Below are 15,944 nucleotides of genomic sequence, written 5' to 3'. Positions count from 1 at the left end.
CTCTTGCTGCAATTTTGAGGAGCCAACAGCAACCAAAAGGAAGATCTTCAGGTATGAAGCCTCATGGGGGAAAAAACCAGATTGTAAGAAGATTATCCAAGATGCTTGGAACCAAGGCAGGAGGGGTACTGGGAGCATGGACAAGATTAAGGCCAGTTTGGTAAAATGCAGACAAACGTTATGCTCATGGGCAAAGTCAGCAAAAGGAAATGTAAAACAACAACTAGACAGCAAGAGGGGCAGGTTACAACAGCTCCAAGCAGATAATACTGGAACCAGCAATGAAACAATCAAAGAAATTCAAAGAGAAGTTAATGACATTTTGGAGGAGGAAGAAATCAAATGGAAGCAGAGGGCAAAATAGTTATGGCTCAAGAATGGTGACAGAAACTCAAGATTTTTTCACAAATGTGCATCACAGAGAAAGCAGACAAACACTATCAGAAGAATTTACGATGAGAGGGGCAATATAGTCAGCAGCAAGGAAGGAATCAATAGCCTTTTCCAAGAGTACTTCAAGGACATTTTCAGTCCATCCAACCCAAGCTGTATAGCAGAAGCAATTGACAACTTACAGCCCATCATTACAGAGGAAATGAATGGTACTCTCAGGAAAGCATTCACTGTAGAGGAGATCAAAGATGCAGTTTTTGATATAAATCCTTTAAGCTCACTAGGCCCTGATGGCTTCTCAGCTGGGTTTTATCAAGACAACTAGGGAGTAGTGGGGCAAGACATAGTCACTGCAGTGCAGAAATTGTTAATTAACAGAATGGGGTTCAGGTCCATTAATGACACTTTCATTGTTTTGATCCCCAAGAAGAAGAACCCCATCCATGTAACTGAATATCGCCCAATCAGCCTATGCAATGTAATCTATAAAGTAGTCTCAAAAGTACTTGCAAATAGACTGAAACGGCTACTACCAGACATCATTAGTCCAGCTCAAAGTGCCTTTGTACCCGGTAGATTGATCTCAAACAACATCACAGTGGCTTATGAAGCCATGCACTCCATGAAACATAGGATGAGGGGGAAAAAGGAAGGCTACATGGCACTAAAACTGGACATGAGCAAGGCTTATGACAGGATCGAATGGGCTTTTCTAGAAGCAGTCCTTGTGAAAATTGGCTTTGAGAAGGAGTGGATCATGCTCATCATGCAGTGTGTGACCACTGTCCAATACTCCATCTTGATAAATGGGAGCCCTCTAAAGGTTTTTAACCCATGTAGAGGCTTAAGACAAGGGGATCCTATCTCTCCTTATCTATTCCTCTATGCACTGAAGTAATAGGAAACTTGACAAAGCTGAGGGGAAGGGACTTATTACAGGTTTCCCTTTTGCAAAAGGGTCATTACTAATCAACCATCTCTTTTTTGCAGATGATAGTCTATTGTTTTGTAAAGCAAATGTGCTCGAGTGCTGCATACTTTTACAACTCCTCAAGCTGTATGAGATAGCCTCAGGACAAAGGCTAAATCTGGACAAAACCACACTATTTTTCAGCAGCAACACACTAGAAGACATTAAGGAAGCAATACTCTACTCAGTTGGTCTAAGGGAAGCAAGAAGCTACGAGAAGTACTTGGGGTTACCATCTTATGTGGGCAAGCACAAAAAGGCAGCCTTTCGACCAATCCTAGAAAGTATAAGATCAAGGATGCAAAACTGGACAATTAAATTTCTGTCACAAGCTGGAAAAGAGGTGCTACTAAAGGCAATTGTTCAAGCAATTCCCACCTACTGCATGAGCATTTTCAAGCTCCCAAAAACTATCCTGAATGACATTAACAGGCTAATGCAACAATTATGGTGGGGTACTAGAGGAGAAAAAGCAAAAACCCATTGGTTACCTTGGAAACAATTGGGAAAGTCAAAGAAGGAAGGGGGTCTTGGCTATAGAGATTTTGAACTTTTTAATGTAGCCTTATTGGCTAAACAGGGATGGAGGATTTTGCAGCAGCCCAATAGCCTTGCAGCTCGAGTACTAAAAGCCAAGTACTTTCACAAATCCAACTTTATGCAAGGGAAGTTAGGGAGCAACCCCTCATACTTGTGGAGGAGTTTTCTGGCAGCTAGACCCATCCTTATGGAAGGTCTTTTTTGGAACATTGGCAATGGAGAGAAAGTGAAGATATGGCATGACAAATGGATCCCAAAACCCAGCTCCTTTAAAGTACAATCAACTTGTAGGGGAATGGGGGAAAGTGCTCTGGTGAGTGAACTCATTGACAAGCAAAGCTGTTCATGGAACACTGGTTTAATTCATGAGATGTTTGAGACTGAGGAGGCCAACATGATCTGCAGAATTCCACTTAGTATTACCAATGCTTCTGACAAATTAGTGTGGAGGGGCTCTAAGGATGGCCTTTTTTTAGTCAAGAGTGCATATTACCTCCTGAATGAAGTCGATGGTAGGGAACTGGGACAAACTTCTAGAAGCATGCAGGAACAGCCCATATGGTCAAAAATATGGAAGCTAAAAGTCCCAAATGCCACTAAAATGCTGCTGTGGAGGGCCAGCCTCGAGTCTCTTCCAACAAAGAGGAACCTATTCAAAAGGAAAATTATAGATTCACCTCTATGTCCTGTGTGCCTCAGTGAGGAAGAAACTATAACTCATGCCCTTTGGTCCTGCAAATCAGCACAAGATGTGTGGGGTGTGGGGCCTAGAAGACTACAAAAACTTCAAACTCTAGAGTCCCCTTTCTCTGAAGTTGTGTCACTAGTTTTTGAGGCCATGGATGAGGAAACCACCTATGAGTTTGCAGCTATTGCTTGCCAAGTCTGGAAAAGAAGGAACCACCTGATCTTTGAGGATAGTTTTGCCACCCCAGAATCAGTGGTTAAGGGGGCAAGGCAGTCAGTAGCTGATTTTCAAGAAGCTAACCGGGTCAGACATGGAGGTTCCCTTAGAACCAATCAACCTGCAGCTCAGTGGTCTGCCCCACCACTCCACACATACAAAGCCAATTGGGACGCGGCAGTGGACAGGGTAAATTGCAAGATTGGTATAGGGGTAGTGATCAGAGATTCACAGGGAAGGATCTATGCAAGCCTAAAGTCTCCTAAAGACTCTTTTCCTGATGCTCATTTGGCTGAATCCTTAGCAGCACTAAGAGCAGTCACATTCTGTAAGAGGCTCGGTTTGGCAAGAGTAATACTGGAAGGGGATGCACAACAGGTGGTGAAAGCAATTCAAGACTATAATGACACTGGAAACAGTGCAGGAGTAGTTATTAGAGACATCAAGCAGTTACTGACTAAGCAGCAAAGCTGGTTTTAACTTTACCCCTAGAACCTGTAATTTTGCAGCTCATAATCTAGCTAAGGATGCTTTAAAACTCTCTGAGGAGAGCATTTGTATGGAGAATTATCCTTCATGTACTCATCCTTCGTGATCATTAATGAAACCAGATGGTTTTCTTCAAAAAAAAAAAAAAAGAAATATGCTATTCGGGATGCTAGCTTATGTCTCTCCTGTTCACCAAATGAATTATTGTCCATACATTTTGCAATAATCCATTTTTATAGAAAACTTATTTCAATTCACGTCATCTCAAAATTTCTCATAATTTTCTTCACTAATAAAAACACTTTTTACTTTTAAATTTTCAATTTTGTTCATCTGATCATTATCTAATCATTGTAACTTTTATAAACTCACAAAAAAATATAAAAAGTAATCCAACTTTTTCATCTTTCAAAACAAAAATAATATTAAAAAATTATATTCTAATAATATTTTAACTTTATAATATTTTTATTTAACTTTCTCTTTCTCATTTTTCAAAACCTAATAAAACATCTTAGATTAAACTATTTTATTATTATTCACAAACTATTTTATCACTATTCACAAGTTATTTCACAATTATTTACAAAATTGTTATCTCATCTCATTCCACGTGCATTTCTTTAAGAGAAAAGATATTTACAACCGTAAATTATGCAACTACCACGTAATCGCTTTAAAAAAATGAATAAAATATGGGACTCAAATAAAATAAATTAATTTTTTAATAGTGAATCATACTCTTTTTCAAATCGATTATGCAATATTTATATATTTTACGATTGTATATAGAATTATTCAGCGAATAAAATACTGATATTGCATAATTAGTTGAATGGCCATTGTATCTTCAACTTTTGTATTGAAGGCACTCTCTACCTATACTAGCTGATCTCTCTCTCTTAGATCACTCTCTACCTACACTCCTCACATCTTGCGTTGTTTGAATAATAAAAATGTTTTATCGTATTCTATCATTATAATTTTTTTAAATTTCTATATCAAATATAATAAATAATTTAATTTTTTTAAATCTTAAAATAATAACAATAATATTATAAAATAATATTTTAATAATATTTTATTTATTTTTTATCTAAAACTATTTCATCTCATCTTATTATCCAAACTGCACTGAAAGATGTCGGCCATTCATACCGTCTATACATAGTTAAGGTCCCGTTTAGATATAAAAAATGTTTCATCTCATCTCATTATTACAATTTTAAATTTTCACACAAAATATAATAAACAATTCCACTTTTTCAAATTCTAAAATAATAATAATATTAAAAAAATAATATTCTAACAAACAACACCTAAGAGTCTGTGTTTTTGCTTTTCTAATCAACAAATTAAGAAATTAGAATTTTCCATCAATTAACTCAAAAATAATAAAATGCAACACCCCTCCAATCCCCGTGGCTCTTGATCATGGCAATTTAAGCTGTGTTTAAATATTAAGTTGATTTCATATAATATGAGTTGATATGTATTTGAATATAAATAAATTGTGATATGTGTTTGAATTTATGAAATAGATTGAGATTGATTGAAATAATTTTGATATCCAAACATAAACAAGTTTAATTGTACTAAAAACACAAATAAGGACTCATCCTTTTATCATAGAAATCAATTTATTGCGGTTGTATTAATTTATGGGTGATAGGTGTTTATCGGGATTCTCTTTTTGTTCTTAAATTCTTATTCAAGAAAAATTATTTACAAAATTATTTTTATAATTTTTTTTATATAACTTTATTTTAAATAAAGCATATTTTTATAAAATAATTTATAAAAATAATATCATTTTAAATATATCCTCAGTGGAGAGATTAATATTGGCCTGGTCTAGATTGTTGTCCAAAGGTTTATTACAACCTACTACTCTTGAAGGATTGATATCCCAATAGACCAATTGGCCACCCTAATTACTAGAAGGGATAAGCCATAATATGGCGTTAGGAATAAGCCTCACAGTTAGATACTATGTGAATCTAATTTATTCACAATGTTGATCCAATGAACCTATACATCTATATATATATATATATATATGAGTTTTGCTACATACAAGTACAGTCGCGCACTAATCTGTGTACCAATACTGATTTATTCATACTTAAAATTTAAATTAATACTATTTTCAATAAAATCTACTTTTTGACTAATCACATCACATTGGTGTACAGATTAGTGCATAATTATGCTTGCAACTATATTTTTCCTATATATATATGGGTAACAGGTAACTTTCGATTTATCTAATTACGTTATTGAATTATTATTTATCACTTATTACTTAACTTAGGCATCATAGTGATTGTAGACATTCAGTGTCATCCATTACATCTAGTGATCATAGACATGCAAGTTGATGATCACGTTTGATAGTGGAATACGTTCTTTACACTCAACTTAAAATATAATTATATAAAAATTATAAAAATATTATATTTGTATCATTATCTTTAGTTAATAAATAATTCTATAAACTACTATCTCTATGTAATTTAATTTAAAATAAATTTTAAAATTTTAAATGCTACAGACGACGTAGAAACTTAAAATAACAATTTTTTTAAAATAAAAAATAAAAAAACGTATATCTTATTGGATTCGATGTACCTATCTGCAGTTCAGTACTTCCTATTTCCTAGGAAAGGTCGAAATAGAGCATGGTTCCAGATTGATGCTGGCCTGCGAGCTCTGTACACTTCACTATTGGCTTTGCAGACAAAGATCAATTCAGTTGTCTCTCCACTATAAACAAGGGGAAGAAGAAGACTCTGCCTTAAGACTCAGAAGCTACTTACTACTTCAAGCTCTTCCTCCACCCTTCCTCGAGTTGAAGAGTGTGAAAGACAGTTGGTGGAAATGGGCTGGGCTATAGCCCTACACGGAGGCGCCGGCGACATCTCACCCTCAATTCCGCCGGAGCGTCGCCAACCCCGTGAAGCCGCCCTGCGACACTGCCTTCAGATCGGAGTTGATGCTCTCAAAGCCCAAAAGTCCCCCCTCGACGTCGTCGAACTTGTGGTACGTAACCACCCAACATGACCCCACTCGACTCTTCAAACTTTTATATACATCTCAGTTCAAGTAATACTTGCTGCGTTTGTTTGGAACATGTTGTGTTCTCGTTTTTCTCTGTCTGTTTAACTATATCAGTGGTTGGATTTATGTAATTCGGTTATCCATTTACTTCGATTACCTCACTATAGTGTCCGATGTTGGCAATTTATTTCGTATTTAGCTACCTTATACTAGTTCTATGTTAAATTAAATGGTTCTGTTGTTGATTAGAAATGTAACGCTGGTCCTCTTTGAACATATTCGAGGAATTGTCTCAAATGATGCTCCGGGGAACTGTTTTTTTAAGACAATCAAATACTCAGTACACTGAAGTGGACCCAAATATAATTTTTATGATACAATGTCGCTGTATCAGGTGATGAATGAACCAGATGTAGAAGAGAACGTAAAAAGATACATACATAGAGAGAGAGAGAGAGAGAGAGAGAGAGAGAGAGAGAGAGAGAGAGAGAGAGAGAGGGATTGGTTATAAATTAACATCTAAAATGCAACTGTCAGTTCATGATTATGTTACAGAGTGCTATGATCACTTTTGCATGAGCATATAACCCTTCGGATCTGTAATTTGTGTTGATTCTGAGGAAGGGTTCCCATTTTTATGTCTTCAAGGAAGCTCTTTGAAGTGAAGAATCTATGGATAAATGCAGGCCTTGCTATTTCTGTTCTTGGTGAATGATTTGGAAAATTTGTTCACGATCATTTCACTTACTAATGTACTTTTGATGATTTTCCATGTTTAGGTTCGTGAACTAGAAAACAATCCGCACTTCAATGCAGGTAAGGGGTCTGTCTTAACAACGGAAGGCACAGTTGAAATGGAAGCTTGTATCATGGATGGTAAGACAAAAAAATGTGGAGCTGTCTCTGGGCTCACTACCGTTGTTAATGCCATATCTTTAGCACGAGTGGTCATGGAGAAGACTCCTCATATATATCTTGCTTTTGATGGGGCAGAAAAATTTGCACGGGAACAAGTGAGTGAAAATCATACTACTGATCATATTTACTATTCTTGAGCTTATTATATTGTATCTCTACTTATCATATCGAATTGAAATCAAATTTCTGTAAGTTTCCTTAGAAATGTTTGTGCCTGAAATGTCTATTGATTTTATGATTTTCTTATCCAGAAAAAATAATAATGCATCGTGCTGATAGATATTACTGCCAAAAAATGTAGAATCTGCTGTTCTTACAGCATCTATTCTGTGTGCTTGGCCACAGTTCTAGCATTACAACACTGGCATGCACTGAATCCATCTCCTCTCTCTCTCTCTCTCTCTCTCTCTCTCTCTCTCTCTCTCTCTCTCTCTGTGTGTTCTTGGTTTTCAAGACAATTGAGTATGACATGCATTTTGAGTCTTCCGTTTCCACAGATTGTAAGAACCCAATTCAGTTGCTGTACTGTTACCACAGTCAACATCCTTATTTTCTCCCTGAATTTGGGTTGTGAAGAAGAAAAAATAAAGGAAAGTGGATGTGCAAACATTAATACCATTAATGGTTCAGGATTTTAATAATAAATTTTGATGTGGGAAAAGTAATGGTTCATCCTTTTTTATGTGCAATCATTAATGGTTCAGGATTTTAATAATCAATGTTGATGTGGGAAAATTCCTACCATTGGATTAGAAAGAAGTGATTGGGATTTATATAAAATCTAGGCATTAAGTTACATTAGAAATATGGGGGATCTCAATCCTAAACAGAGCAGTCAATTCCGAAAACCCTAACCCCTCCTTGTTCTGGCTTCTAAACATTACCATTTTGCAACTCATCTAGGGACCCTAGAGTCCCTCAAGAAAACTGGCTTTTAAGCTTTGCAAGCTCTTGATTTTGAAAGAAACCCAATTATCACTCTTTGTTGGCAAAAGTGGCCAATAACAATACTTGATATAATCCTACTTCAATTCCTCATTTTGAAAAGTCTTAGCCCTATATGGTTCTAATACCTCCTTAGAACCATAAATAACACATTCATTGTAATTTGGCCTCAAACTCTTTCTAGTATTTGGATTTTTCTTATACTTGATCATACTAGAATTAGCAGCTTGATTCAAGGCCTCAACTTCAGGCCTAACCAAGAGGGAGTGAGGGGTGAGGAGAATATGAATGGTGAAGTCAGTGTATATCATGCTATCAACATTTGTATCAGTGTATAGGAAAATGGAAAGTAAACCCTTTTATAGATCAGTATGAATGTGTACATCTCATTAAGTTCAACCTCGAGTAAGTTGGTTTTCATTACGAGGGTAGGTCTGCCAAATAAATGCTAGGAAAGGCCAAGACTCAAAACCTGCTCAGATCCATTTACAGTTTTGAATTCAGATAAAAGGAAAACTGGTATTTCTTTGGGATCATTATCTTGACTGAAATCTGAAGTGATAAATAATAATATTTATGATGATTATCCTAATTGTTGGAACACCAGTCATCCTAAAAGTTTAAGTTAGTTGAAATGGTGAATTTAATCACTTGAGCATTATTTTAATGCTCCTTATCATTTGTTTTCCCAGACACCCTCTCACTAAGTGAGGCTCAACCTATATGATTTTTGAACTTTTTCAAATGTAAGGTAGAATTGAGTCACTTTACCATTATTCTATCAATCTATTACCTAAGTAATTTCTGAAGCATGTTCTTTGTATTCTATTAAGCCACCTCATCAATTTATTTTATCTTTCATTTTACTTTATTGACCTATTTCAACCCTTTTAAGTGCTAAAAAGGCCTTTCATTGTATTGTCTTTATATCCGCAATAAACGCTCCATTAAGATTACAAGAGAAGTTTGAAGACAAAAAATTTCCTTCCATTCATGATTACCAATTCAATAGAGAGGAAAAACGAACTTTTCATCTTATGGTAGTTTTTGATTTCTCGTTACATGTCTCTTCGACTTTCATACACTTAACTCTTCTAGCATTTTATTATTACTTTTCCAATTAAAAAAAAAAAAAAAGGCTATTCATCTATGTAGCTATTGACTCATCATTATTTATTCATTTTGTTTCTTGAACTCCTAACTATTCTACTTGAATTATTCCCGCATATTGTGCAAGTCTACACTAGTAATACTAATACCAAGAACACCAACAAGAATAATATAAGTATTGTTGTTTGTTAAAAAAAACAAAGATATTTTAATTGTTGTAATCATTTTTATTAGAATTTGATTGACTCAAAGTATGGTTTATGTTCATCAAATATTTGTGTAATGATGACTACTTATAAATTTGTCCAGGGTCTTGAAACCGTAGATTCAAGCCATTTTATAACTCCAGCAAACATTGAGAGGCTAAAGCAATTCAAAGAAGCCAATAGAGTTCAGGTATTTTGTCTCCTTTTTGGGGCTGTAGAAGGATCCTGAATTTTGTGCTTTGAGTCTCTCTTGAATTGTGAAATGGTATTTCCTCAATCACTTGCATAGTGCATTTCACTACCACTATAACTTGCAAATTGCTAGCTATCCCTCGTTTCTGTCAAGGACCTATAAGCATTCTGACTGTTTTGTAAGTAGAGCAAGCTAGCAATTAATTTGAAGTGGGGAATTGTGCAAATGTCTAAAGTTTGTATATTATCTATAACCTGTTTTCACTTCCACTATGCCTCGAATATATTTTGATCAGAAGCTGGCAACTTACCATGATCAATCTACAGATTGATTGTGCACAACCAGTTGAGAAAGATGTGAAGAAAGAAACACCAACTGGCGATGGCGATAGCCCAATCGGTACAGTTGGATGTGTGGCTGTTGATAATGATGGAAACTTAGCTGCTGCAACTTCTACTGGTGGATTTGTCAACAAGATGGTTGGTAGGATTGGGGACACGCCCATCATTGGGGCAGGGACATATGCCAACAATCTTTGTGCAGTTTCTGCCACAGGGAGAGGCGAAGCAATAATACGTGGCACTGTTGCAAGAGATGTGGCCGCCCTCATGGAATTCAAAGGTCTTTCTCTCAAGGATGCTGCAGCTTGTGTTGTTGAGGAACGTGTACCAAGAGACAATGTTGGCTTGGTTGCTGTGTCTGCCAAAGGAGAAGTCACAATGCCTTTTAATACAACAGGCATGTATCGAGCTTCTGCTACTGAAGATGGGTATACAGAGTTTGGAATTTGGCCTTCTGTGGAAAACTGAGTGCTTTAGGTGAGTTTCAATTACTTGAGTCCAATAAATTGCAGTTTGGTGGTGACTTGTATTTGGTATCTTATGAAGTGTCCAAAATATGGAAACGCATTGTACTGGTATTGTGTAGATATGGAATTGCAGAATCATGGCGTTCTCAACACTGATATATTATGGCATGCGTGTACACTGCCAGCTTTAAGATCCGACCTTAAAAATTATGGCATGGAATGTAAGATCACCTGAGTGCTCAAAGCTATATAAGTAAGCCTTAATAGGTACATTAAGGGATACTCCAACCAAGTTAGAACGCTTTTTGTTTTGTGAAATGATAGTCCCACATTCATCTGCGCATTCAATTGTCATAGCTTTTTAATTTGGCTATATACTTAACTGCACACATTATATAATAATTATTTCACAATAATCCAAAATGAATATTCTCACAATATATTTTGAGAATATTCTCATAATATAATATCGTCTTTTTTTTTTTTCTATTCTGAATCAATTTAATTAAATTTTGGTTTTACTTATAAATTTGGATTAATATGAAATAGAACATAATTATATGACATTGTATATGAAGAAATATTGCAAATAACAAGAAATATGGGGATATCAATAAATAGTTAGAGGAAATTTTTAAATGAATAAAACATATTAAAATGTATAATATTTAAATAATATATAGAAAAAATAGATAAATTGATGTATAATATATTGTAAAAGTCAGTATGTAAAATAAAAAAATGTGAATTTTGATGATGTTTTTTAAAAGATTAACGGAACCATTAGGAATGCCCTAAGGCTAAAATGGGAAATGTGGCCTTTTATCTTTTGATACAACAAGACAAAACTAATACTATATTAAATGTATTAAAATTAAAAGTTTTTGAAATTTAAAAACTATATATTCTTATAACTTTTTGAAATGAAGAATTATTATTAAATTTTCATGGGCCAAGATTGATAATTAATACATTATTTCCTATCATGTATCTGTCAATTTGAAAAATCTTGGATCTATTATATATGTGGTAAAGAAATGTATATTATTTTTACTTAAGAAAATCTACATAATCATCTCTAATTGGACCCCTCTCAACGAACAGATCTCTAAATTTCTTGTAAATATTTTTCTATCTTGATATTGTATTAAGATCTATACCCTCTTTGCTTTTCTCTTTATGTTCTTTGTTAATTAACTCATTGTCATATAAATGTAATGATATTTAGGATCTTGAAGAAGTAAGCCGATGTAATATAGGGCCCGAATAGGCTCCAAGGGTTGAACTACGTGCCCAAGAGTTAGTCTTATTGATATATGCTGTAGATAATGAGACTAGATAATATTTTTGATTGATAGGGAGGTGATCATCACACTTAATACAGATTGTCTCCAAGATTGTCTTTGGAGATGAGTTGTTATTACACTCATCACTTTCCTATAAATAATATCTACAAGTAATGCATTTGATACATTCATTCATATATTTATATTGAGACTACTTTTCAAAAGGGATAAAATTTTGGAAAGTTGTTTCTGTAGTCTCTTGGATTAGTAAATGAGGAATTTCGAGGACTCCATCAATGAATTCTATGTCCAATATGCTTTCAAATGTAGCCTTCATGAATTTTATTCCAGCCTCCACGAGAACCGTAGTAGAAGGCATGACTTTCCAATATTTTGAGTTTTTTTTTTACTCTTTAGGTGATGAAACCAGCCATTTTCTCAACAAGTCGACAATGTGCTTGATGTCTTTGAGAGGCAAGAATTTGGTAGTTGATGTGGCTGAGAAAGTTGTCCAAAAAAAATCAAATGGCTAGTTGAAGTAAAAACTCATTGTGGGTTTGTTGTTTGATCATGTTGAACAAGCGCTCAAGTACAATCCAAAGAACTTGGTTTTCTAGTAATATCAAGTCGTGATATAGATATTGATGCATGCAAGACATGGTAAAAATAGGGTCTTTCTTTTCTCTAAGCTCATCATGAGCATCCTTACAAAATAGCTCAATAATGAAGCAACCATCAAATAACAAAATTGTAACAAATTCTTCCAGAGTGTATTTAACCAATTCGACATAATACTAACGAGCCTCTCTCTCTACTTCTACAATTGATTTGATCAAATCTATTAGCTTTTTCTTACTTATCTTTGGAGTGTGTAATCGAGAAATAAGACAATTCAAGTATTGTACTTTAATGTTTTCAGTAGCTTTAAAGTTTTGATCGTCACAGTGAAGAGGACTGAAAGAAAATGCATCGAGGATAAATGTTCTTTCATTTTGCCTGTAGAGTATATTAGGGATCTTGAAGATACAGCCCCTCAGTTGCACAAAAGAATTATGGGACATCATTTTCTCAATTGAATAGGTCAAGCATTCTATGTTGATTAACACTATCTCCGCTCACAAACATTTCTTATGTCGAAAAGAAGAGGGAGAATGAGAAATAAGAGGATCAAACTCGACAAATATACATTAGTATCTCAAATAAGGAATATGATAATAGAATTTAGATTCAATAGCACCCAGTATATAGCAACGAAAAAACTTTTCAACACATGCTCTCCAAAATCATGACTCAACTACACATGCTATCTAAAATCACGAGTCATGACTCTAACACATGCTCTTCTTTTCTTTTCTTTTCTTTTCTTTTCAATCAAGTGGATAATATATAGATGTAGAAATATTGGAGAGTCTAACTCTTTTTACATATTATATGACAGGTGGATCTTTTCCACCATGAAATTGCAATAAACTTGAAGGGATTTGGATTAAGGCAATATTTCCATAGACTTTCATTGTTGCCACCCACTACACTAGATTATGCGCACTGATTTGAAGATCGATGAATTTTCTTACTTCCCATCTTGTTAAGAATTTTAAAAGATGCTTGATATCATTGATGATGGGGTTTAGTACCCATATGACCACATTGGAATCTCCTTCAAGAATTATATTCTTCAGTTTCATTTTTTCAACTTCTTGAATGGCCATTAGTGCTGCTCTGGATTCCCTTGTGTTCAGATGAGAGCTATGTATCCACTCTGTTTTAGCAAAAACAATTGTCCTTTTTGAATCCCTTCCTACTGCAAAAATTGTTATACCTTGATCCCTCATAGCTACATCAAAAGACAATATCTTGGATTCTGGTGGGTCTTGGTGTTTTTCTTTAATTGAAAAGAAATCTTCAAGTGGCAAATAATCATCTTTCCTTGTCCAAGCTGTTATATGATCCTGAAAATGTTTTTGAACTAATTCCACAAATCTGATTGGGTTAGATTGAATCTGTTCATGTATGAGTTTGTTCCTTTGAAACCACAAAGAGTTCATGGCTATGCAAGCAAAGATTTGAAAACTTTAGTGTCCAAACTCTGGGATTTTTAAAAACTTGCTTGGATTGATGATATTTTTGATCCAGTCATGAAGTGGTTGATTCAAGAAAATGGTGATATCTATGGGCCATTTGGACTGTCTCCACACAATTTTGGAATAAATATAGTTTAGGAATAGGTGGGTAAGATTTTCTGGTTTTGTTTTGCAAAGAGGACATAAAATATGTTCTTCCTCTAGGGGAATGACTCTATGAATGATTTCTTTTGTGGGAAGGATGTTGTGACAAATTTTCCAAACAAAGAGTTTCATTCGGTCTTGGATATTCATTTTCCACAAATGTTTCCAGTTAATTTAATTGTTTGAGTGAGGATGATTGGAATTTTGATTCACCAAGGCAACATAAGCTGACTTTATCGAAAATTTCCTTGATGAGTGATGGGTCCATTTGATTTTGACAGGGATTGAGTGGAAATTATGAATGGCTAAGGAAATGTTTTGAATTTCTCTTGTTGTATCCTCGATGAAGAGAGTATTGAGAAGTAAAATGTTCCATCTTCTAGGTTCTTCAAGGATGAGCTCCGAGATTGTAGTATTCTGATCAATAGTAGAGATGGATGAATTTGGAATGAGTTTAAATGAAGGTAAAGTAGGAATCCAATGATCCTGCCATACCTTCACAGTAGTTCCATTATTGATTTGGAAACAACAACTATTCCTCATAAGGTCTTTTTGCTTAAGGATACATTTCTAGAACCAAGAATCTTGGAATTTTGAAGTGACTTTGGCAAAGGAATTAGAGTTGAGATATTTTTTGGACGGCACTTCCTTCTACATATTGTTTGAGTCATTCATAAAAACCCAGGCATATTTAGAAATCAAAACCAAATTGAAGAGATTCATTTGTTTTAAACCTAGCCCTCCCATAGATTTTGAAATGCAAATGTCTTTCCAGGATTTTTTGGTGAATATTTTCTTTTCAGGATTGTCCATGACTCACTAAAATCTTCAAAATATGGAATTGAGATAGTTGTTGATGGATTTTGGTGGTAGGTTGGTAGCCATTGTATAGCAAAGGATTGCACTTGCTACAGCTTTGATGAGGACAATTTTTATAGCTTAAGAAATGATCTTTGCTTTTCAACTTTGGAGTTTTAACTGAATTTTTTCAATGAGATTGTTGTGGAATTCGGAAGATTCGACTTCTCAAGTGAGGGGAATCCCTAGATATTTTGTGCAAGCCGGGAAAATTTTAAACCCAAAAAAGTTTTTAATGTCAATTTTTGTGACCGGAATTGTGTTTGTAACACATGTTCTTCTTATCTATTCTTGCTAATCCTCCTTGCTATTTTTAATTTCTTCAACTCTACGCCATTATATATGGGCTTGCCCTTTAAGATTCGTAACTTCTTTACCTAGACTCTAGTTTCTTATCCCAATGCAATCAAAATAATCTTAAGAGTTGCAGTCACTGAGTTATATCACTACAAATCATAGCATCGAATATGTTGTTAATGGCATCCATATTTACGAGGTAATATATTTTCCTCATCATTATTTTATTTATTATTTTATTATTATATCATAATATGGTAAGAAATAATAAATAGTTTTCTATCATTTAATGTCACGTTAGTAATTAAGAAGATTAATAACATTAATGAATATTTAAAACTTTACTTACTAAGACAAAAATTATTTATTTATTTAAACGATGACTTTATGGGGCACTCTTCTTCAATAATAAAACTATAACTCTTAATTATTTTAAAATTAGAAATATTTTAGTCACAAAATGATTTCATAAAAATAAAAATTAGAAATTGACGTGATTTCATATAATACGTCAGATTGTAAAATTATTTTTATTATAAAATAGATTTAATATATCATATAAAACTATGCCAGTTTGTGAGTTTATTTTTATAAAATCTCTTTGTATGTAACACTTCTATTTTAAAAACTCCTTTTACTACCTACTATTGTAATTGCTCTACTTCATTAAAAATAATTTTAATTTTATATAAATTCTTTTTGGGTGTTTCTTTTATTTTAAGGGAAATAAAGGGGATTCTAG

At 34.2% G+C, this 15,944-nt stretch overlaps 1 protein-coding gene across 1 annotated transcript; it reads left to right on the top strand.

Moving 5' to 3' along the window:
* The first annotated feature begins 5,934 nt into the window (after window positions 1-5,934).
* LOC122296172 (isoaspartyl peptidase/L-asparaginase-like) lies at window positions 5,935-10,727 on the top strand. Its single transcript, XM_043105637.1, has 4 exons — window positions 5,935-6,338; window positions 7,136-7,369; window positions 9,639-9,725; window positions 10,055-10,727. Exons 1-4 carry the CDS (start codon window positions 6,177-6,179, stop codon window positions 10,535-10,537), a joined length of 966 nt encoding a protein of 321 aa, XP_042961571.1. The 5' UTR covers window positions 5,935-6,176; the 3' UTR covers window positions 10,538-10,727.
* Window positions 10,728-15,944: the final 5,217 nt, after the last annotated feature.

Source organism: Carya illinoinensis, chromosome 15 (genome assembly GCF_018687715.1).
Source record: "Carya illinoinensis cultivar Pawnee chromosome 15, C.illinoinensisPawnee_v1, whole genome shotgun sequence".
Classification (NCBI taxonomy): domain Eukaryota; kingdom Viridiplantae; phylum Streptophyta; class Magnoliopsida; order Fagales; family Juglandaceae; genus Carya; species Carya illinoinensis.
The sequence above is the reverse complement of the archived record's forward strand: the minus strand, read 5'-3'. Positions and strand labels throughout refer to the sequence as shown.

Coding starts and splice junctions, on each gene's coding strand:
- LOC122296172 (XM_043105637.1), top strand. CDS start 6,177: ATGGGCTGGGCTATAGCCCTACACGGAGGCGCCGGCGACATCTCACCC. Junction 6,339..7,135: donor TCGACGTCGTCGAACTTGTG/GTACGTAACCAC, acceptor TTCCATGTTTAG/GTTCGTGAACTAGAAAACAA. Junction 9,726..10,054: donor AAGAAGCCAATAGAGTTCAG/GTATTTTGTCTC, acceptor ATCAATCTACAG/ATTGATTGTGCACAACCAGT.